Source organism: Epinephelus lanceolatus, chromosome 7 (genome assembly GCF_041903045.1).
Source record: "Epinephelus lanceolatus isolate andai-2023 chromosome 7, ASM4190304v1, whole genome shotgun sequence".
Classification (NCBI taxonomy): Eukaryota; Metazoa; Chordata; class Actinopteri; order Perciformes; family Serranidae; genus Epinephelus; species Epinephelus lanceolatus.
Window position 1 is genome coordinate 21433572 of NC_135740.1, and position 24498 is coordinate 21458069.

At 43.0% G+C, this 24498-nt stretch overlaps 1 protein-coding gene across 1 annotated transcript; it reads right to left on the reverse strand.

The window, feature by feature from the left end:
* Positions 1 to 22803, reverse strand: spon2a (spondin 2a, extracellular matrix protein). Its single transcript, XM_033632806.2, has 6 exons — positions 22602 to 22803; positions 17515 to 17743; positions 13890 to 14110; positions 3220 to 3411; positions 2726 to 2897; positions 1 to 990 (listed from the first exon to the last, which is right to left on the reverse strand). The coding sequence occupies exons 2-6, from the start codon at positions 17741 to 17743 to the stop codon at positions 803 to 805; spliced, it is 1002 nt and encodes a 333-aa protein (XP_033488697.1). The 5' UTR covers positions 22602 to 22803; the 3' UTR covers positions 1 to 802.
* Between the last annotated feature and the right edge of the window lie 1695 nt (positions 22804 to 24498).

Sequence of the window (24498 nt, forward strand, 5' to 3'; positions counted from 1 at the left end):
CATTTATTCATGAGTTATACATGATAAGATACAGTATATACAAAATCTCAACATTAAAATATCAAAAGAGATAATAATACAAATATTTATCTTTCTTTCTATAAAAACAAAAATCTAAAAAAAAAAAAAAAAAAAAGCATCTTATTATAAAATAGGCCAGCTTCTTTAGACAAGCTCCAAGCCTCAAGCCAGCCATTAGGTGTTTCTTGTGAAATGTGATATTTATAAATCAGGGTGTGAGGTTATTTTGAAAGAGCTGCATGTGCCAAGCATGTATAGGTTACCTTTGTAAACTAACGCCTCCGTGCTTGTAAAAGTATGCAGTATGTGCAAGGACCTTTGTGTGCATACATTTAAGAGTGTGTGGAAGATTTGTGACTCTGGAGTGCCACTATCAGCGTACAGATTAAATGCATATGTCATTGATGATGAACAAACCAATAATAGGTCTCAAACTGGTCTTTGATGGGACACATTTGTCATTTATCTTCCTCTCCTCAATCACTTTTTATCTGAACACGTGTTATCTCAAGCATTAATTAACTGTCTGCTACACTCAGACGTGAACTTCCCTTTATTGCCATTAAAATACACCCAGAGGAGTGTATGATCTAATACCAACGGGCTTCACAGGTGAGGCAGCAAGTCTTTCATTTCCACAATTTGACTGTGACAGATGCAAAAATCCTTTGCATTACCAAGGAGATGCTCCAGATGCAGCAACATTTCTCAGTCCAGCAGTGATAACATGAGAGTCCCAGTGTTAAATACTGGCAGTATCTGTGCTCGTGCGCCCTGTGGGTTACTGGAGTCTCATACAGCTGTGCGGTACGCATTCAGCCTGTTCCTCCAGCTCAGGGCAGGGGACGCCAGCATTGGCTGGCCGCAACAGGATGTAACGTGTGCGGTGGCGGACACCACCTCTGGAGCAGGGACCAAGACACAAACCCCAGGATGACCAGGGAGACACTTCACAGTCCAATGGTGTTGCTGAGTCGAGGGTAAAGAGATGTGAGAAAATCACAGTGTGTGTGAGTAAAAGAAGAAAGACAAAGAGTTTCCACAGAGGATACATTTATGCAGAAATAAGGGCTGTTTTTATTAGTCTGTGCTTGTATCTGTGCGCTATGTGGAACAGTTTCAGCAACCATATAGAGTGCTGCAAGGATGATGTATATCTGTAGGCTGGCCTGAAAGTTAGCATCACCCTGGTTACCTCAACTAAAAGCCAACGGCTACTCTGTTGGATTTTGGACTATAGCAGAAAACAGCTCTATGAAAAACAAAAAAATATATATTAGCCTACTCACACGTTTTGTTCAGCAAGATAATATTCACATATCAACACTACTTTTATGATTTTTAAAGCGTAAGTGCAATCGTCAGAAGCGAAAAGCTAAGAGACAAACTAGACAAACTGCACTGGTCACATGACTTCGACGTCATCATCATCATCATCATAGCGAGGCTGTAAAGCCTTGTACAGTGTGATGATGTTCAATGTCCCCGTCAACGTCAGTAGTGTCATTTAGCCACCTGTTAGCAACCGTCTTTTTCAAGACACGTAAAAGCTTCAAACTTTAGGAATGGGGTATTTATGTACATATTTTATGTCGTAGAACAAAATGTGAAGATCTCTTAAGATTGTGTTGACCACAGACCTTTATTCAGAATTGAACAAAAACCCCATTGCAGCATCGATCAGCGGTGATAACTGCCATGAATGTAAAAACAGAACTGGATACAGTGTTTGAAGTAGGGCTTCAATCATTCCTCTGAAAGTTTCTCAGTGGCGCATGAAGCCAAAAAAGTTTGACTTTCCTGGTGTGAAATTACCCGAATCTTCCACATCTTTGGGCCCATGGAGCAAGCACAATGTATACTTTGCGAGCTAGCATCCAGTTTAGCCATCCGCTAATTCAAATAGAACAAAAAAATAAATAAATGGTGTGGCTCTTCTTGACTTTTGAAATATTTTCGGACCAAATGGATCAAATCTAGACAGTGAAACGACTCCTTACGTGGGGACTTCAACACTGGGAAAAAAAGTGTCTTTCCTAAATGTAAATCCATTATAAACAGTGTTTTTGGGCCCCGTGGCATCACATTACAGACCCAGAAGTTGTAATTCCACTGTTTGGCCACTACGAAAATTGGCTTCAACCCCGGCGCACTTCCTGGGCGCACGATCGCAGCACGATGCTTGGCAGTTAGACTTGTGTCTGACTTGATCCCGACTTGCTCTGACATGGGCAGAAAAACCTCACGAGACTGAGGCTGCCACAGTTTTTAGAGCCAGGTGCCTCAGCCGCTCTCTACCAACTGCAAGGCCCAGGGGGTATTGGGAAACGCCTGGCTGTTGTCTGAACAAAAAGCTGATTGGCTCTTAGTTTTGGTCACCAACACCATGGTTTATAGAAAATCCAATTTTTTTACTGTGTAATTGTAACATTTAACGCTAGATTTTAGGCCACTAGTGTCTTGCTGTGCAATTAAGATTAAATCTGTCATACAGTTCTTGCATGGTTGATAATAAGCTACAGGTAGCCTGCACATGGATCTAACAGGGTGTGCTTTATTCTGTGACTTCCTGTGTGTTCTCGCCAAGTCACGTTAGGACTCATTCCTGCAGCACTCTATTATGATTTTCATGTCGTAAAAATCATTCCTCATTTTTGGTAAAAATGTATTGGCACCATTGATGTAGGGAGCCCTGTGGTCTTACCGGAGAAACGCTGGGGACTGATAGAGTTCGGCAGAATATGATTGGACATTAGGGTTTGGCGGTCAGATGATCTGCTCTGTTGAGTAATCCTTATGCTGGCAATAGGTGGGAGCTCCTTTAAACGTGGATAGTAGAAGGAGTTGGCTGGATGATTTGGCATCTGAGACGTGATCTGAACAAGTCAGCAGAAAACAGTAAGGCATATTTCATCAGGAGAGCCAGCAGGTTCTCAACAAAAGTTCAGATATACAATGGCCCACTTTAAAACACATGCTGGGAAAGGATAGATGGTCTATTATGTAAGAGAGGCCCTTTTCACTCAAACCACTTCAGGTCAGGCACGAGGACCGCCATGCAATCATTTAAGTGGAGACAGCTTAGAATGACATCCCATTCTCATGCTGCTAACCTATTTTAAGAATAAGACCAGGGCCATCCTCACTTTGCCTCACCATGGTACTCTACGTGTACTTGTGAACATTGCAGGGCCTCACCATTGTGATGTTTTCTAAGGGGCTGGTGGGGAAGTTGGGAGATGAGAAAGTGAATCCACTGTCTGTTCCAGCATCATAGGGCTGGAGGTCAATGGTCACTTCCTGTTTCCACTGGTTGCCCTCGCAGAGGTTTAGGCTGTCCACACCAACGAACCAGTCGGGGCTGGGGATCATTTTCACCATCAGGGATAACTGTCGCACAGAAAGAGAGAATGCAGTTAGTTCAATCTTTAGTTTCCAAAAGGAGCTTTACGTTTACAGTAAAGACAGAGAGTAGACGGAGCAATTTAATTATACTAAAGGAACACAGAGATTATACGCTTTTATTGACCAAAATTATTTGATAAAATCAGTTATTTCTAGTCAATGCCTTATACATTGCATACATGACTAAACCAAATTGAGGTGCAAGGCTGTAAGGTGCTTTAAAATTAAGAGGATGGATATCTTTGTAGCTAGTGGGGGATGTAGTCAAGACCAACTAAATCAAGTCCAAGTCAAGTCAAACAAGTCCGAGTCAAGACTGAGTCCAGAGCGAATCAAGGTCTGTTCAAGACTAAAATAGCCAATATAGTGATTAAGGAGTTAGGATGGATAGAAATAATCCATTGGTTGGTTGGTCCATCTTCTACCATCAAACTAATTAATGCATATAATTAAGGGTTGCGGACCATTGTTTTTACTGCTCACAAATTCTTAATGGTTGGTTCAACCAAATTAAAAGTATGGTGGTATTTAGAGACATTTTGCCATTAGGGTCATCCCTATGTTTCCCGGGTTCTATGTTCCCCACTTAACCCTGCAAAAAAGCTTCTATGTTCCCCGCTTACACAAAAAGGGCTCTATGTTTCCTGCTTGGTTGAGCGGGCAACATAGAACCCGGGAAACATAGAACCTTTTTTGTGTAAGCGGGGAACATAGAACCTTTTTTGTGTAAGCGGGAAACATAGAACCTTTTCTTGCAGGGTTAAGTGGGGAACATAGAACCCGAGAAACATAGAACCTGGGAAATATAAATATGCTCTCTTGCCATCTAACATTAGCTGACGTAGCTAGCTAGTGACTTGCTGTAGGTGATGTTACTGTTAGCGGACTGTGGTAGCAAGTGCTGAGCTCAGAGTCAACGTTCCTTGCAAAACTGGTGCAGTGCTAGAGAGGAAGAGGCAGCGAGACGTTCTCTTTTTTTTCACGCACGTTAGTAGAATCCAGCAAACTTCTGGATAACTGATCCCAAATCAGCAGCCAGGAACAACTTGACCAGTTCTCGATAGCCAGCCCGAGCCCAAGACCAAGAAAATCCCTAGGCCAGCTAGGCAAGAGACCAAGACAGGTGCAGAACGTCGAAAAAGGTTCTTGAGACTGAGACCGGATTTGAGCACTACAGCCCTGCTGGGAATGGAAATGGAAATGCCTGTCTGTCCACCTCTTTGGGCCAGAAAGAAGAAGTAAGAAATATCTGAGCAATTACTGGATGAATAGATTAAAAATACTTTCAAAACTGACGTACCCCACGTAGGCTACCCATCAGCCTCGGCTGTAATTTGTGCTGTCTGAATGCTAAATTGCTAAACTAAGATTGTGATCATGGTAAACGTTATACCTGCTAAACATCAGCATGTTAGCATTGCAATTGCGAGCATGTTAGCGCATACTGATGTTAGCCTTTAGCTAACACTGATGTGCCACAGTAAAGCCTTACAGAGCAGTTAGCATGGCTGTAGACTTTATTTCTCTTTCTTCATATACTGAAAGAGCACTCAGGTCTGAGACATATGTTTTGATCTTTCTCAAAAATAACTGTTTTTGTTGTGCTGAGTTGATTCAGCTTTCTTGTCTTACTTCACTTTGACAATTCGTAACTGTAAATGAAACTCAAAGGAAGGAAATGCAATGAAACACTTCATTCACAAGAAGACAAAAGTTACAATCAATCCCGCTGGACCCAAAGAGCTAGAGTAACAATCTGAGCACAGCTGTGATTATTTTTTCTGGCTCTGGTCAAAAGTTTAACTGCAGATCTCTGGATGAGTAGAAAAGTAGAAAAAAATCAGAATAATATAAAAACAACGATCAACTGGTCCTAAAATAATTTGATGATCAAAACAGTCATATTGTGTTATGCTGCCTCCTGTCTGCGGGTGCATGTTGTATGGAGATTAAGTTATGTCCAAGGAAAGGAAAGAAACTTACACACACAGACACACACACACTGTTGATGTCTCTGTAACTGTGTGCACATGCATGCACCCACTCAGTTTCCTGTGCAGGGTTAGTGTGTCTCCTGTGTGATGGATGTTTCCTGAGAGCTGGTGACCTCATACAGGAAGTGGCCCGGGGGTCAGCACACGCTGAGGTGGCAGACGCCCAGAAAGCAGTGAATTTGAAAGCGCCTCCTCACTTGCAGCCTGATATTTGAGGACCTGGGCCGAGCTTGCTAAAGGTTCGGGGTAGGATGGGTGGGCTTGAAGAGCTGTGGATGACCAGGAAGGGGTGGCCTCGAGTCAAACAGAGTGCTGGATAGAAGAGCGCTGGAACAGACATCAAAACGGTTCACTAGACCACTCGGGACAGGATGCAGGTAGTGTCAGCATGACACATGGGGTCTATTTCTTGCCCGTGACGCACAGCAAGACGCAGAAAAACCAAATCAGAGGCAGCTCTGTTGCTTTTCAGAATCCTCCAGCGGTCCCCTCCTTCTTTCCTTCCTTCCTTCCTACCTTCCCTCCTCTGCTAACTTTTCAGGCTCCTCTCAAACAGCGGTTTTTCCAAGAAGTCCCATCCTGCTATATCCATTGGGCCACTCAGCAAGGACCCAGGGGTATCCCTTGTCACTGGCTTGATCAGTCCATGGTGGTTTGCAATATACAGGCCAGGAAGAATCTCTACAGACAGTTACTCAAAGCTCCCATGATCCCTCTCACTTTTTCTCCATCACAGCAAATCTTCTGCAGAGCCCCGGAGAGAACGAGTCGACCTAGAAAACATTCAACTAAGTCGAGTGGCGCAAGCACCTTAATGCTCAGTTGTTGTTGTTGTCCCAGTTTCTGTGGTGCCACTGACACAAAATACTTACAGAATAATGCCAATTGGACTCTGAATGGTAATTATTTGCCATTATCTGTCTGCTTTGAATTACACATTTAACAGCAATAGCAGAAGGCTCATGAATATGGAGATAGGAATCATATGTGTTTGGGATTTTTGGAGAATTGCGTATCAATGTTTTGGTCTGTGGGGAAGAGGAAAGGGATGGGATTTATACATATGAGTGTGCGAGAGAGAGAGAGAGAGAGAGAGAGAGAGAGAAACAGACACACCAAAAAGCAGAATAGCAGATGAAGCTGTCAACAGATTCACGTCATTCAATTTATCACTGTCACGTTCAAAACAAACACACGACAGTCATACCCTGCTTATTTTTGCCGTCCGTAGATCTAAAAACAGGCGGACCCATTTAAAAGCAGCCGCAGACATCATACACCCAGTTGACAAGCTGTTAAGCTGCAGTCCATGACAAGTACTTACCAAAGATGCCCTCCGACAGGGTTGTTTATGATTTTTAAGGGCCCCCGGGTTCAGGCAGTGGAATAACCAATAAACAAATGTAGGTCACCAGACTTTCAGGCAGGCACACACCTATTTCTAAAAACTCCAGTGAACGTCCGCCCTTCCTCTTCACCTCTTTCCCCCTCGTTCATCAGCTACACGACTTGATTTGACGCATGCTTTAAACATAAAAGAACTTCTAGTTTTAACTCCGTGAGTAGTGCGACACATTCTTCCACAGCGACATACATCATTCCTACCTCAACTTTTTTTGCTTTTGTTTAAACCCTAGGACCAAATTTAGCAAGTCTAACCATGACCTTTGCTTTGAACCTGTAGTTTTTGTGTTTCACCAGACAATGTTTGTTTGTTTGTTTATTGGGATCCCCATTAGTTGTTGCCTGGCCAACGATGTATTCACTTACACTTCATACAGTAAACAATGAAGCTACAACATTACCACTGTGTTTAAGGCAAGGCAAGGCAAGGCAAGTTTATTTGTATAGCACAATTCAACACAAGGTAATTCAAAGTGCTTTACAGAGACATTAAAAGCAACAAGACACAATTTAAAACAATAAAAACAATCAATTAAAAAGGGAAATAGAAACTGAGAATGATAGTGATAATAAAATACAGTAACATAAAATAAAAACAGGCTCAACACATTGCATCTAAGAGCACTGCATACACAGTCATTATCGTTGACAAACTATAGAACATTTGTATAGCTGCCTAAGCTATACAGCCAAGGGCCTAGGCCGTGATGGCCGTGATGGCCTAAATCACTCCTGCGACTCCTTGCCACCAAAAAGTGCTCTTAGACAACATTTAAGTTTAATTTCAAAAACCGGCTCTGTCCGAGATTTCAGCTAGGATCTCTTGTCCCTGGCTCTGAACCATCTTGAATTTGGTTGGTCGGGTCTGTTTTTTAATGAGTGTATAGGACGTCTCCCTTAATAATACACCCAATGCGCGCCCACTATTTGCTCTTGAGTCCTTCACTCAGAGTCTTACCGTCCCGCCGGACACAGGTTCCACACACTGGTCTTATTCAGATCGTAATAAACTCTAAAGATCCATCACAGGACGTCTCCCTTAACTGTGGAAGCCGAGAACAGCCGAGCCTCAAATTATTTTGTTATCTTGAGAAAACAAAACAATCAGCCCCATTAATACAGGAAAACAAAAAAAGGAAAAGACCTTTGTTATCTCGAGATAACGAGATAATTACAAAAAGGAACTCTTTTATTATATACATATGACTATTGTCACACATGTATACTGCCAGATATTAATATATACTTTCAACATATTGTACCACAGTAGCCAGAACTATAACTATAATATTATTACTTTCATTAATGTTGTTGTAAGCTACTGTCATTACCATCGGTCCTGCATCTCTCTCTCTCTCTCTCTCTCTCTCTCTCTCTTTTTCTGTCTCATTGTGTCATACGGATTACTGTTAATTTATTATGCTGATCTGTTCTGTACGACATGTATTGCACGTCTGTCTGTCCTGGAAGAGGGATCCATCCTCAGTTGCTCTTCCTGAGGTTTCTACCGTTTTTTTCCCCGTTAAAGGGTTTTTTTTGCGGAGTTTTTCCTTATCCGCTGTGAGGGTCATAAGGACAGAGGGATGTTGTATGCTGTAAAGCCCTGTGAGGCAAACTGTGATTTGTGATATTGGGCTTTATAAATAAAATTGATTGAATTGATTGACTACATATAATGTTCATCAGTGATCAGGGTGCCATGCAAACGTCAGAGCAAGGAGTACCCATTATTGATATTACTGATCCCATAGGCTCTGTGTGCACAAGGGCCGCCAGATCAGATCAGGTGCGCCCTGCCAAGAGCTTCAGATGTGTGCCAGGCACAGTAGGCCAGGCTCATTTGATGCACGCACTTGGGCACGGGGTGGGATCAGAAAGAACACATGATTATAGATGAATGCATTAAAGGCTGTGAACATTTCATTCACTACTTTCAACTCCCTTATTCATAGGACTTTCATTATGATTACACACCAACAGTTTGGGAATCCTGTGGAGACTTTTCCTCAGAGGGAAGTTATTGTTGTCTGGAATGGAAATTATTCTTAAACTTTAGTTTGGAACCTGAACAATCTCTATCACATCATGATGCTCATCACAGCCACATATCTGCCTGTATTATCATTAAAACTGTGGAGCTCTGGGCGACATTTTGGCATGTATGCTGTTATGGCACCCCTGATCTCTGTAATTATCTTGTTATCTCGAGAACAAAGCTCATTTTCTTGAGATAACGCATAAATCAAACTGTGTTTTCTCGGGATAATGAGTTGACTATCTCGTTATCACGAGATAACAAAGGTAATTTTCTCATGGTAACCACATAATTATCTTGCTAGCTCAAGATGACAAACTCATTTCCCAGATATATTTAAATCATTAAAAATTAGAAGGGAGATTTTTGCCTCTTTTGTTATAACTCAAATTTGTAAGTTGAAACAATGCATCCTTGTAGGTTATCTTAACTCAAAAAGTATTGTCATTAAACTAATAAAATTAAGGTGACATCACTTATTGGAAGAAGTGAACAGAATGCATGTAGGTTATCCATATTTTGAACTTACATTGTTAGGTTGAAACAGAGATATTGGATAAAGGAGATACCCCACCGTAGGCTTATCCAATGTTAAGAAAACGGTTACTCTTCCTGTCTCCTAAGTGGGCGTGGTTAGCTCTCCCTCCAATCAGAGCCTGTTCTCCCTCAACCACCCCCCCCACCACCACCATGTTGAACAGAGGATCTGTGGATGTCTGTGTAAATGGGAATGAAAATACATTCTTCCTATTACTGCAGCCTATTGCTGCACAAAGCTTGGGCATTTTTTATTTATTACTAGCGGTAAATAACTGTTTGTAAACTAACTGTGATTTTACCGCCTGTTTATCAAGATCACGAGATCTCACGAGAACTTGTTTTCTGGGACGGACAGGGCTCAAACAAAGTTAACTTTCTCTTGATCTGTGCGGATGAAAAATGCAGCTTTAGTGTCAGAATGTTGGTAAGATGTGTGGCTTGTGGAAAATGAACCCAATATTTACTTTAGTGACTACAGGGTGAAAGAATTGTCCATAAATTGTGATCACGTTCATTTTCCTCATTGACGACAATACATTCAGAGGTGCCGCAAGTCTCCTATGGGGGCGTGGCGCTGACATCACTGAACCAGGAAGTGAGCTGAGTGGGGTATCTCGCTTCATCCAATATCTCTGGTTGAAACAAGAAGTACAACATAATCAAGTCAACTTACTGCAATCAGTCCAACGCTAAACGTAACTCAAAAGAGTAAGTTCAAACAACTCATAAATGCAAGTTGATTCGACTTGAATATTTAAGACAGCAATTAAACTTAAATATACTCAGCATTAATAGAAGAAAACAAGAACAACCCCAGGTTTCTTTTCAGCACTGTAGCCAGGCTGACTGAGAGTCAAAGCTCTATTGAGCCTTGTATTCCTTTAGCCCTTAGCAGTAATGATTTTATGAGCTTTTTTAATGACAAAATTCTAACTATTAGAGGCAAAATTCATGACCTCCTGCCCTCGGATGGTAGGCCTACCTATCTAACCTCAAACACAGCTGTAGAATCTAATATATATTTAGATTGCTTCTCCCCAATTTCTCTTCAAGAATTGACCGCAGTGATTTCTTCATCTAAATCATCAACGTGTCTCTTAGACCCCATCCCAACTAGGCTACTTAAGGAGGTCTTTCCTTTAGTTAACACTCATATATTAGATATGATCAATATATCCCTATTAACAGGCTATGTACCACAGTCTTTTAAGGTAGCTGTAATTAAACCTCTCCTAAAAAAGCCCACCCTGGATCCAGAGGTGTTAGCCAACTATAGACCAATATCTAATCTTCCCTTTATGTCAAAGATCCTTGAGAAAGTAGTCGCAGACCAGCTGTGTGATTTTCTCCAGGATAATAATTTATTTGAGGAATTTCAGTCAGGATTTAGAGTGCATCATAGCACTGAGACAGCTCTAGTTAAAATTACAAATGACCTTCTGATTGCTTCAGACAAAGGACTCGTCTCTGTTCTTGTTTTATTAGATCTTAGTGCGGCGTTTGACACAATTGACCATCAAATTCTACTGCAGAGACTGGATCACTTAATTGGCCTAAAAGGTTCAGCACTAAGCTGGTTTAAATCTTATTTATCTGATCGTTTTCAATTTGTTGACGTTCGTAATGAATCATCCTTACGTACCAAAGTTTGTTTTGGAGTTCCGCAAGGTTCTGTGCTCGGACCAATCCTATTTACTCTATATATGCTTCCTTTAGGTAACATCATTAGAAATCACTCTATAAATTTCCATTGTTATGCGGATGATACACAGTTGTATTTATCGATGAAGCCAGAAGAAAGTAATCAATTAACTAAACTCCATAACTGCCTTAAAGACATAAAAAATTGGATGAGCACCAATTTCCTGATGTTAAATTCAGACAAAACTGAAGTTATTGTTCTTGGCCCCAAACAACTCAGAGACTCTTTATCTGATGACATAGTTTCTCCAGATGGCATTGCTCTGGCCTCTAGCACTACCGTAAGAAACCTCGGAGTAATATTTGATCAAGATTTGTCTTTTAATTCTCATTTAAAGCAAACCTCACGGACTGCATTTTTTCATCTGCGTAATATTGCGAAAATTAGGCCTATCCTGACCCGAAAAGATGCAGAAAAATTGGTCCACGCTTTTGTTACCTCAAGGCTGGATTACTGTAACTCTCTATTATCAGGTAGCTCTAGTAAGTCCTTAAAAACTCTCCAGCTAATTCAGAATGCAGCAGCACGTGTACTAACAGGAACTAAGAAACGAGATCATATTTCTCCTGTTTTAGCTTCTCTGCACTGGCTCCCTGTAAAATCCAGAATTGAATTTAAAATCCTACTGTTAACTTATAAAGCTCTAAATGGTCAAGCTCCGTCATATCTTAGAGAGCTCATAGTGCCATATTATCCCACCAGAACACTGCGCTCTGAGAACGCAGGGTTACTCGTGGTCCCTAAAGTCTCCAAAAGTAGATCAGGAGCCAGAGCCTTCAGCTATCAGGCTCCTCTCCTGTGGAATCATCTTCCTGTTACAGTCCGGGAGGCAGACACCGTCTCCACATTTAAGACTAGACTTAAGACTTTCCTCTTTGATAAAGCTTATAGTTAGGGCTGGCTCAGGCTTGCCCTGTACCAGCCCCTAGTTAGGCTGACTTAGGCCTAGTCTGCCGGAGGACCCCCTATAATACACCGGGCTCCCTCTCTCTCCCTCTCTCCCTCTCTCTCTCTCTCTCTCTCTCTCTCTCTCTCTCACACTCTCATCCTATTACTGCATCTTGCTAACTCGGCCATTCTGGATGTCACTAACTCGGCTTCTTCTCCGGAGCCTTTGTGCTCCACTGTCTCTCAGATTAACTCATACCGCAGCGGTGCCTGGACAGCGTGACGTGTGTGGTTGTGCTGCTGCCGTGGTCCTGCCAGATGCCTCCTGCTGCTGCTGCCATCATTAGTCATTAGTCATACTTCTACTGTTATTATACACATATGACTATTGTCACACAAGTATACTGTCTGATATTAATACATACTTTCAACATATTGTACCACAGTAGCCAGAACTATAACTATAATATTATTACTTTCATTAATGTTGTTGTAAGCTACTGTCATTACCTGCATCTCTCTCTCTCTCTCTCTCTCTCTCTCTCTCTGTCTCATTGTGTCATATGGATTACTGTTAATTTATTATGCTGATCTGTTCTGTACGACATCTATTGCACGTCTGTCCGTCCTGGAAGAGGGATCCCTCCTCAGTTGCTCTTCCTGAGGTTTCTACCGTTTTTTTTTTTCCCTGTTAAAGGGGGTTTTTTTGGGGAGTTTTTCCTTATCCGCTGTGAGGGTCTTAAGGACAGAGGGATGTCGTATGCTGTAAAGCCCTGTGAGGCAAATTGTGATTTGTGATATTGGGCTTTATAAATAAAATTGAATTGATTGTATTTAAGTTAAGCCACCTGATTTCTTTTTGCAGTGCATGATCTCCAGATGACGGCAATTAAAAAGTAATGGAAGCAATGTTCTTGGGAATCTCTTTAGCTGCTTTTTCAAACTTTAGGTTGTAGTATCTTGAGATATAAAGCACAGCAAACTGTTCCTGTGAGATATGGCTGTATGCGTCACAGTTTCGTTCATAGCATTGGTCTTTGGTTGTGGTAGGGTAATGTTACCCCTCCTCAACTGCCTCGTTTGATAACTGTTAAGTTACAGATAAAAATATTACAAAAATACAAAAAAAAAAATGGTTCTTTTTTTTTTTTTACAGAGTTAATAAACTATATCTGCACTTCAATATTCGCAACCTTCAGTCATGAGAGATTAGCGTGCATTTTAGTGTGCTACTCAGTTGCTGTTTCCGAAAATGTGATTGCTCCTAGTCAAAAAAATAGTTCACCCCATAACCTCCTGTAACACAGCATAATGTCATTTTTACTTCATTATTTTCCACATTAAACATGTTACTTAGGGAGTCCTGGTAGATAGATTATGTTACTGTTGTAAAGAGCCAAGCTAGCTGTGTTCCCTGTTTCCAGTTTTTATGCTAGGCTAAGCTAACCAGCTGCTGGCTGTAGCTTTATATTTACCATACAGACATGACAGTGGTATCAATCTTCTCATCCAACTCTTGGTAAGACGGCTAATGAACATGTTTCCCAAATTGTCAACCTATTTCTTTTACTAAACTTCACCCTGGCCCCTCATCCTGACCTCATAGAGTTCAGTGGGACAGGCAGCAGACAGAGTGCAGACCGCGCAGGATGGATGTGGGCGTTTGTGGCTGCAGAGCTTCAGCACTTGAGCTAAACATAGTCTGATTGGATAGTGGAAAGAAGTGGTTTGAGAAGAACTGTTTGGTCAGAGCGGATGAACGACGTTATGGGGAGGCCCCGGTCACCAGATGACTGAATAGATTTAGTCAAACAGACGGCTTGTGTGACTTACTGTGTCTGAGCATGTGTGTGCTCTTATGAATGAGTATTGCCTCTACTTAAGTTTTATTTGTGCCTACCAGTGAGTTCCGGGGCTGCATGAGCAACTCCGTGGAGCTGTGCCCGATGCCATTAGGGATGCCAGCCGTTCTGTGCATGGCGCCGACCGCACGCCTCTTCCTGGCCTCCTTGGCCGCCTTCATCAGCTCCACCGTCACCCCGACTTCAGCGAAGTTCTGCACCCCTGCAGTGGCTGTAGCACCCTCCTCCCACAGCCGAAAATGGCGATTATGGCTGACCGCTAAAGGGAGAAAAGAAACACAAGAAAGAGGAGAAGACAGGAGTAAGATGCTTATTCACTGGAATGCATATCAATGTCAATGAAGGACCACAGAGCCTCAGCCAGACGGTGAGATCATTTCCACCATGGAGCCTGTATGTATTTCTACGGCTGCCTCCTACATCCTGCAATTAAACAGACAATTCTGATGGAATTGCCCGCATGCATGTCTTTGGAATTATCACACAGTTATGGTTACAGCTTTTCTCCATCTATCACTGATAAAACCACAACACAGGCTGGAGCTGCCAGGAGACAGGTCGGGATCTCTGAGTTTTCTTTTACAATTTTGAAAACCCCGGTTGATGCATTTTCATACCCTTTGGGCCAAGAGAACCATTTGCTTCACATTCTCATATTTAGTTCTGGTTATCTATGAAATCTGTTGAGAATCAAGAGACTGATTTAGGTTAAGCTGTTTGCACCGCAGGTTCTGGAGCTCCATATTGAAACCCACAGAGCCACTGGCCTGGGCCAGTGGTTTTAAGGGCAGAGTAAGGTTAGCCAGAAACACGCTGACAAATGCTCTGATGGTTCTGCCTTACCTCACTTTTCATAGCTGCGTACAGGCGCACATACACAACCACACATTTATACTTAAACACTCTTGACACGTGTATTAACGCACATACCGCACTGAGCCACACACACAACCTGCTCAGCACACTTCGCACACTATCTTGTTTCTCCCCAAACTACCATTACTTACACACTTAATTGCATTTCCATCCTGACAAATTTCCCACAAGCGTCAAGACCTTGAAACTTGATAACACGTCACGTTTAAGCCCCACCAAGACGTTAAAGCCCACTTCCCGCCCTTCCTAATTCACCCGTGTTTTTTCTTTGACCATGACAAACTCCATTCCCTCTTCCCTCTGGCAGTGTCCTTGGTCCCTCGCCCCCAGGTCTCCACAGTAAAGCAACACAAAACCATTGCAGGCCCCCAAACCCCTCGACAGGTCATGCTTTTCTTTGTGCTGTGATAAACTCCATTTCCAGGGTTCTTTTTGTCCCCAACCTTAGACTGTCAGCCCTTTGAGGCCCTTGTGTTTTTCTTCTCTTGTGACAAAGTCCATTCCTTGCCCACCTCCCGCTCCCCCATCCACCAGAGCCCAGGAACATTAAAAGTCATTACGGGTGTGTCAGAATCTCCGATGCCTGTCTCTATATGGAGTAAGTAGGCCATCATCATCTGGCAGGGCAGCAGGGCACCAGTGGGAGAGCTGGAAACCAGACAAAGCCACGGCCGCCACAGACAGTGATGCACAGGAGCCGTCCAACACACACACACACACACACACACACACACACACACACACACACATACATGCACACAGATGTACAAACATCTGCCATCCATCCCATACTCCATGGATATAAGAAATAAAAGCTGAATAGAAGGGCCTGAATCTCTTCTTCTCCTCCTCCTGGCTCTGAGGTAAGCGGTTTGACCCCACCACACCCCGACTATCATCACCCACCTTCACCAGCCCCGAAACCACTACTCCAGTGTTTACCGCCAACACTGTGGTAAACCAGCAGAAATGTGGGGAGGAGTGTTGGCTTGAGTTGAAGACACAGAGAAATATAAAGATATGGCTGGACAGAAGAGAAAAACCCCATCTGGTAGCATTCAGACTGTCTTTCTTATTGCCCTCTGCCTCTTGCTGCTTTGCTCATTAACATCTCTCACCCGTGTGTGTGTCTGTGTGCATATGTGTACGCTGACAATGAGGCACTAAACCTCTGACACATGACAGAGAGCCAACAATCTGCCTTTAGTTGAAGTTAATGCCGCAATTATACCATCGCATTGTACTGCACGGTTTTACTCAACTTGACTCATCTACTTTTTTTTGGTTTTTCAAGTTGTGGATAGCACCTGACTGTGGTTGAGGCTCCAAGTGAGTTGAGCGTTTTTTACATAGCCAAGCTAACATCAATAGCAACTGAAATGTTTTTACTCACTCAATCCAGATATTAAACAATGGCAGCCCGCAAAACAATACTGCACACTACGATCATTTCAGCATACACCTGAGGAAGTGCAAATGTTCCTTTCAACAAGTGTTGCGTTGAAGATGATGTCACAGCAGTTTCACACGGCGTCACTATGGCGATCAGCTGAGAATCCCGCCTACAATGAGGAGGTACTATCCGCAGTGAAAAGTGAAACAGAAAAAAGGATTTGGTAGGCCAACGGGTAGGCAATGTTTACACGAAAACTATCCGCTGAAAAGGGAATCGTTTCTCATTTTCGTTTTGAAAAAGTTCTGTGTAAAAATAACCAAAAATGCTGTAGTACACATGCCAGGCCAGTAGTTGGTGGTGTGACTTTGTAAGGAAACAACACATGCCTGCACACATGTGCTTCCCTCTACAGAGCTGTGATGTATAGACAAACAAAATGGCAACCGCACGAATGTTTGTCTGGACGGACGATGAGGTTGAGTTACTACAGTTGCTACATCTACACTTTGCTGGAGAAGCGTTTATAAATTCAATAGGGTGAGCAGCACAAACAGAGCTCGGGAGTCTGCCATTATTGTTGTGATGGTCGACTTTCTCCCACATGCCTAGTGACTGGAACCGTAATGCGCATGCACAGAAAGTCTCCGTTTTCAGAGGAACTGCATACAAGTGTCCATGACAATGGAGACGGTGCTGTTTCCAAAAAATTGCACTCTGGAACCCATTTTCAAACAGCTGCATTTTCAGGCACCCAAAACACAGGTGTCATGTAAATGATCAGCCAAAATGCAATGTCTGCTGAGTTTTAAAAATGCCGGCTAATTTGTTGCTTTCTGTTGTCGTCACATCCCTCCTTGAGTATATCCAATCAGCACCAGTAATCCCCAAGCCCCAGCCGGGAGTCTTTCGGGGCCGTTCTGAGTACCTACCCCGAGGCAGGGACTTGTTTAGCCCCCATAAAAGTTCCGGAACTCTGTCCTTCGGGGGTGGTTCCTGCGGTGGAGACACACACCAATGGCCCCAGCCCCGTAAAATTACCCCGAAGTTCCTGCGGTGGAAACGGGCCCAATAGTTTACCACTTTTGGTTGATATCGTTGTTGTATAGTTGAGTGAAGTTGAGTCGAGCCATGCAGTGCGAATGAGGCACAAGTGTCCCTTCATTTCACTGTGGTCCGTATCCCTGTCCCTGTCCCTGGTTCACCTCGTCCACAAAAACTATGCATGGGTAAATTCTGACCAAGTGAGGTCAAATAATAATGGCTGACTCCTCACTGCTGTTGCAAGTCTGAAATAATAATCAAAATTCAATGGACGTGTGAGAGGTAAAACTTTCCATAAGAAATTTTCTAATAACCAACTCCTTTGTCCCCATCAGCCTTTCTTTTCTCACCAATGAGTTTGGACCACTGCGCAGGGGGCCGGAACAGTGGATACTGCTTGGGGAAGGCCTGTGGGCTCCAGTGACCTGTAAAGACCAGGATGTAGGAAGCAGGACCCTTGGCTGTGCACTCCGTCCCATTGAGTGGTCGCAGAGGCCCAGCAAAAGTGAGGCAAAGCTTCAGAAGTACAACGAGGAGCTGCTGCAGCCAGCCGCAGGTCAGGTGCTCTGATGACATCATCTGAAAGAAATGGAGAGATGAAAAATGGTTGTGAAAGAGTTTTCTTCGAGCTGGGGAGGAAAGGTTTCTGGAAAAGGCAAAGAAAAAAAGAGAAAAAGACCATCATTTGAAAATACAGCCCTCCGCCTGCAGCTCTCTGACCTAAGCCCCTCCCACCAGACGAGCATGTGCACGTGTTACATACCTGTATTAGGACTAGCTATTCATCACAGTCATGATTGTGACCCTGATGACATTATAGAGCAGCAATTCTATGATAATTGCTGTCTTGTTTTTTTGTGATTCAAGGCTCGAGCTAACATTAGCTATATAAACATGAATTAGCCGCAACTGTGAGCCTTTGGCTTTGGTTAGCAGAGGGCTAAACTATTGGCAACATTTTCTCTTCATCTCTGCTTCGCCGATATTTACATCTTCAGATGTTGTTTATTGTCAAACTCTCTTTTGGATGCTGTTTTTGATAAGTCTATCTTTCTTTCTGAGGTTGCTTCGCAGTGTAGGCAGTTTTGACAAGACAAGATTTTCCACCACTCAATCAGGCTTTCACTATCTGAAGGGATGTGCACGTGCATCTACATTTTATGGTGTATTTCATGCAAGACTGCAATACCAGGTGCTTAACAATACAACAAAGTATGCCCTCAGCTCTTCTGGCAGTCTATTCCAGAGGCGAGGACCACAGACACTTGCCGCCTCCCTGTAGCACTTTGTCCTCACCCAGGGAGCAACAAGGTCAGTGTCAGGAGGCCTGAGCGATCTAGAACAGCAAAACAGAACGTCCTCTCTCTGAAATGACCCATAATTCACCAAAGTCCCCTGTCGCGGGCTAGATTTTCTGAAGCTTGAAAACAGAGCCAAGAGGAGGTGCAGCAGTCTGGTGTTCTCTCAGTCAACTTAAATTACAATATGCTGAAAGGTTATTATGGAATTTCTGTCCAGTGACGCCAAAAGAAGCCTACTGCTTACAACAGCTTTAAATTTGAGGGATATTTTAAAATCAAAAGCTGCAGAAGAAGTCTGGGACTCTGGCATGTAATCCTTATCCATCAGCGAGCAAATGAAAGGATCTTAACACAAACATTTAGGAAACCAAACCCAGACGATGCTGGAAAATTAGTATAAAGGGGGAAATTCCACATCCCTGCCCTCATATCACAACAAATCCATTTTATCTAAGAACAAAGCTGATTGAACCCATTGACCTTGGAGGCTTTGATTTTTTTTTTTTAAAAAAAACCTCCTATTCCCCTGGGCTGTGCCGAGTGTGTGTTGGTCCACAGCCAATCTGTGGCTACAAGGCAAAACGGTTAACATTCATCGCTGTCACGGTAATGTCTGCCACAGAAGCTGGCCTAAAATAAAACAACACGGATGACATCTCTGAGGATAGATGCAAATCCTGTCTGCTCTGCTGCTCTGTACTGACCTCAGTGACTGACCATCCTCTGACCGCCGGCTGCTGAGTCAGACTCGCTCTATTATGAGAGGCAGAGAGGGGAGGAGGGCACGTGAACTATACTTGGTCAAAACACATTCAGCCTTAAATTTCATTGTGTAGGGCTGAAGAGTTGAGGTTCTTTCGCTTCATGACGCTACCACAGGAGATGAGCAGCACCCTGAACACATCCTTCCATCTCATCCTATCTAATAGTGGCAGAATTAGACCAGCAGCCAAAGCAGACAAACTATTCTATTGTGAATAAGAATCTGTGAATGCACTGCGACAAATTCTCCATCTTAATTCACCCCAGACGTGTGATTTTTTTTAGCTTAATACTGATTATTTATATCCAATTTTAGCCTTTTCTGCATCAGTTTATGGTGTAAATGTCTTTAACTTTCTCAACTGTCGTATATTTTTTAGGGGGGGTGGGTGCAAATGTTCTTAATAAATTGAGTGGGATGTGTCCCCTGCGTCCCCTCTGAAATCTGCACCTATGCCATGCATATAAACAAAATGAGATAAAACAAAAATAAATAAAAAACTAAATTAGATAGGATATTCTTGCTGTTATAATTATGCAAACCAGTTTGAGTTTTTATGGCTGCATTTAAAGTGCGAGCTGTAAAATATTCATGGAAACCACCAAAAGTAATTTGGCACCGGGGCAACACACAGTTTTATTGTTTCTATTAAAAAGATTTCACATGAATAAAGACGTAACATATGTGAGTTATTTGCACGTCTTTGTACTGCAAAAGTGACGCTGTTTCGCCTTCTTCCTATTCCACTGGCAGATGTTTGAACTTTGAGATGACCGTTTATGACTCGACGACAGATATATTTCTCTGTGTCTGCGTGTCACAGAAAGGGAGAATGATGTTCCGTGGCTGCGGCTTTGTGTGGCGTTTCTATGGGTTACTATACTATAACTAAACCTCCAGGCAGCTGCAGAATGCAGACAGTTAAATTTGGGCAAGTCGACCAGCACACAAAGACACACATGTGCATGCAAAACACACGCACACACACCCCGCCGAAGCACATAACACTCATGTCCAGCTGTACATTGTCCCTGAAGTCTATTTCCAGAGGTCAGATAGTATTACTCTGCCAACATAGCTGCAAACTCCAACTCTGACACTTTTCTGACCGCAGCCTTATGTGTCACTGAGTGTTTTATCAATTCCCTGTCTCCATTAAATGTACATTAACCACTGAACAGTTTTAACAGCCAGCCATAAAAATACCTCAAGTATGGAAACACACGGAGCCCAGCTTTGATCTCACTGCTCAGTCATGATCATCTCACTGGCTGCAACCTCGCTGCTCTGCAGGAGGCAGGTAAAGCTCCAGGTTGAGATGCTTTACTGTGCAACTAGTTCCAAAAAGTAACTTTCTTTTCTTCAGGCTTTTATTAAGACTGACAATAAGCTCTTTTTGAGGCTTGTGATTGAGCTGTGTGCACAGGTTAGTGAAGTTCATCACACAGATCTGAAGTGTGTGATCTCAACAGCTACTGTCCCTGCTGGGAAATATCAGTCCTGTTAGTGGCTGTTGCAAAGTTTACCTCTTTTACACACACATTCCAGACAGGAGAGATCAGGATTTTAAACTGGAAACTCACAGCAAGTGATTTGATGTGCACACGGAACATGATCTCTTTTTCCCAAAATGATTTGTTAGTGATATAATGTGAGGGCAGTCTGTTAAACAGCTGTCACGTGATCTCTGTTGCTATTAATCAGATGACCCTACTCTACACTGAGACCTTGGTTCAGGAGAGCCTTCGACCTTCCCTCTGAACTTGTCCCACTGACACTATAACACACTAAAGAGACATTTTTTGAATTCCCACACTCACACACTGAGCTTCAGTCAACACACACACACAGACCTGCTACCAGCCGGTGTCTGCTGCCGCTACTGAAAATGCATACAGAAGTAATAATAGACGGTACAGTATTTATTGATGCATACAGAGACAGTGTACACTCTCACACAGACCTGCTCTCATCAGTTCACATGAGCAGACACACGCAGCATTTTGTTTTGTCAGGCACAAGACACAATAAAACCAGGGGATGTGGCGCGGGGCCAAATGTGGCGGCTGCCGCCCCATGGGCACCTTCACTGTGTAATTACAGCAGACTCATGCCGAGATAATACATACATTCATCTCAGCTCATATACACAGGCACGCAGGTATGCACGCACAAGCACAGATTTGTGCACACAGCGGGAGGTATGTTCATTTTTTAACAAGGGGATGGCAGGGAGGTAATTAGCTGTTTTCTCAAAGATTTTTCTCAAAAGTCTTTTTCTCTTTTTTTTTTGGAGGGGAGGATTCAGCTGAGAAAAGAGATGCATCAGTCTGACACTTTTTACACGCGTTCACCTTCATGCTTACACAGAAACACAGACAGGTACTCACACTCAGCAGAGCATGCATCATAACAGGTCAGAAAATTGACTTTTTCTCATGCAGGAGGTGATGAAGTCATGACAGTGTAGACAGCAGTTCAGACAGAGAAATGAGGAGGGTGTGCAGATTTAGATTTGCCTGAACTATTTAACCAAAGCCTGTATGTTGCACAGAAATTGCACCGATGAAAATGAAGCAGCTGTCGACACAAATGTGCAAAAACGTGCAAATATCAATAGAAATTGTGAATTCAGTGGCAAAAATTTGTGTTCGGGGATGCAATTTGCAAAAAACTTCAATTTCAAAGGGTGCAGTTGTTACAAAAAAAACATTCATGTGCACAATATTCTTGCATGAGAAGTAACATGACATAAATGCAGTGGTGGAAAACACACTTATCTCTATTTGGGTACAATTTTCTTTTCACTTCACTTGCGTACTTTCAATTGAAGTTATTTTAAACTTCTGCTCCACTACATGTTGGAGGAAAATACTCCAAAAATAATAAATAATTCTACACATTAAAAAAATATGATGGAAACATGATGAATACTTATAGATTAAACCATTCAAACGTATTCAAGAAGTTGAATTTCTCACCTTGAAATGCTGCAACATTAAAACGCTGCTTACACATTAATGCACCAATCTTAACCATCCCATAATATAATTCACAGTATTAACATTTAAATAACATAACACACACAGAATTATGGGCAGAACAATGTAGGCTACATAACAAGCTACTATTTATGCATTCAAACACTTCTACATTTACCTGTGAATACTTTTGCATTGTGGCCACTTTTGCTAAAGTAAGGGATGTGAACATTTCTTCGACCGCTGAGTGCATTTACTCCCAAAGATACACCTTCCCCGGTGAAACAAACAGTTATGGGATGCCATGTGGCTAAAAAAAGAGCATTCACACTTGCATATGTGCTCTCAGATTCCCGTCCAGAGAATGAATGGAGTCTCGGTGTGTGTCCTACCTGTGTTGGGTCAGTTGGGTCAGTGACGGGAAGAGAAGCTGCAGCAGAATCACACTGTCGGGACTTCAGAGAGGATACAGCTCCACTCACTCACTTCGTCTCCTCTTTCTCTGTGCTGTCTGTTGCAGCCTTATCAGCCTTTATCCCTGTATCCCCTGTCTTTATCTCCTTTCTCTCCTCCTCCCTTCCCTCTCTCATTGTATCTCCTCAAATTACCTCTCTTTCTCTCGCTGCCTCTCGCTTTCTCCTCCCCCTCCTCCTCTTCTCTCCCCCTACCTCTCCTTGTATGGAAAGGCAGTTAACAGCCTCACTCCTCTCCTCCACTGTCCCTCTCTTCTCTCCCTCTATCTTTCCCTCTCTGGTCTTTCAGTGGCTGTGTAAACTCAGCAACCTCATTGCTGACAAGGTAATCAACACCACATTGGACTCGCTTAACATACACCACTCAGCATTGTGTATTTTCTTACCCCTTTTCGTCTGAGCACACTGTCAAACTTGAGAGGTGTGGGTTGCTGAATGATGGCAGTAAAACAGAGGGAGAAATGAGGAATGGGGATTACGCACAGACATGCAACCTGGACAACAGACGAGTGGAGTCTGGACAGAAGCACTGGCTTTTTATTTCTGCAGTTAATTTACTGATTGGACATTGCAGGGAATCAAAGGGTTTTAAATGGTTGCCGTCTTTCTTTCCTCCCCTTTCAAATATGTCTGACCTGTGGCAGATCCAGCTGTGATCTCAGAGGAACCCCTTTTTCCTTGGGTCAGGCTGTGTGTGTATGTGTGTGTGTGTGTGTGTGTGTGTGTGTGTGTGTGAGAGAGAGAGAGACGTGTGGTCACCAGTTCCCACAGCTGGTACACACATGGAACAATCAGGGAGGTTTCTGTTACCGGCCGCCGCTCACTTATCAATATGTCAGGGCTCAGACTAGAGTGTGTGTGAGAGAGAGAGAGAGTGTGAAACCTGTAGGAACTTTTGTTACTTTCCTGATTATTTTCCATGACTATGATGCAACGAAGCAGACAGCCTATATTTCAGCGAACAGCACACACACACATGCACACACTCCGGTCAGGGTTGTGATCTGAAGTGAATTAGGCACAGCTAGCCCTGAGATAAACTCAACCTGGCAAACATCATCCAGACCCAAAAGACAACTCTGCAATTGGCGAACCGCAGACCTTTAAATCGACTCGGCCACGTCACTGTATGGCTCGCCTGTGAGCCTTCCAGGAATGAGGGGAGACGAAGAGGAGCAGAGACAGGAAGAGGAAAAGTGGGGTTAGATGTGGATCAGGTAACAATTTGGACTTTGTGTCCTGCAGTCATTAACAATCAAACAAACAATTACATCCCTTTGTTCATTCCTCTTCATCTCTTTCCTTTCTCTTTGTCTCCATCCATCCATCTCTCTGAAAGTAGGTTACAGGAAAAAAAACAGACTTCCCTGCTGCTGCCCGCTGATTAATGACAGTGAGCTCAGTATCCAGATTGACTCACGTTAATGTGAAACATCATTGACACATTGTCAAATACACAGGTGTGCGTATGTGTGACCGCACAGTGCGCACACAGAAACACTCAAAATCTGAGCTCATGCTGGCACATACACCAGCCTATGCGGGAATTGATGATTACTTTGATTACTACAACACACACGTCTATATTTCACAATTAAACCACACTCTCAGCACACACACACACACACGCAGACACACACACAGCGGGTTGCATTAGGACATCAGATACAGCAGCCGAATGGCTGCATGTTGCCTGACTGACGCAAATCTCCAAGATAGCTGAAAGTTTTCTTCCTGTCAAGCACGTGCTCACGTCAATGTCACACGAGCCAAGTGAGTGAAGCAATGAGAGGAAAACCATGAGCTAATCACAGAG

Excerpts from the sequence above, each read along its gene's own strand:
- spon2a (XM_033632806.2), bottom strand. The coding sequence starts at position 17,743 with ATGATGTCATCAGAGCACCTGACCTGCGGCTGGCTGCAGCAGCTCCTC. Across the intron at positions 3,412-13,889 it reads TGCAGCCCCGGAACTCACTG|TTATCCCTGATGGTGAAAAT; the intron begins GTAGGCACAAAT and ends TCTGTGCGACAG. Across the intron at positions 2,898-3,219 it reads CCTTAGAAAACATCACAATG|ATCACGTCTCAGATGCCAAA; the intron begins GTGAGGCCCTGC and ends TGACTTGTTCAG.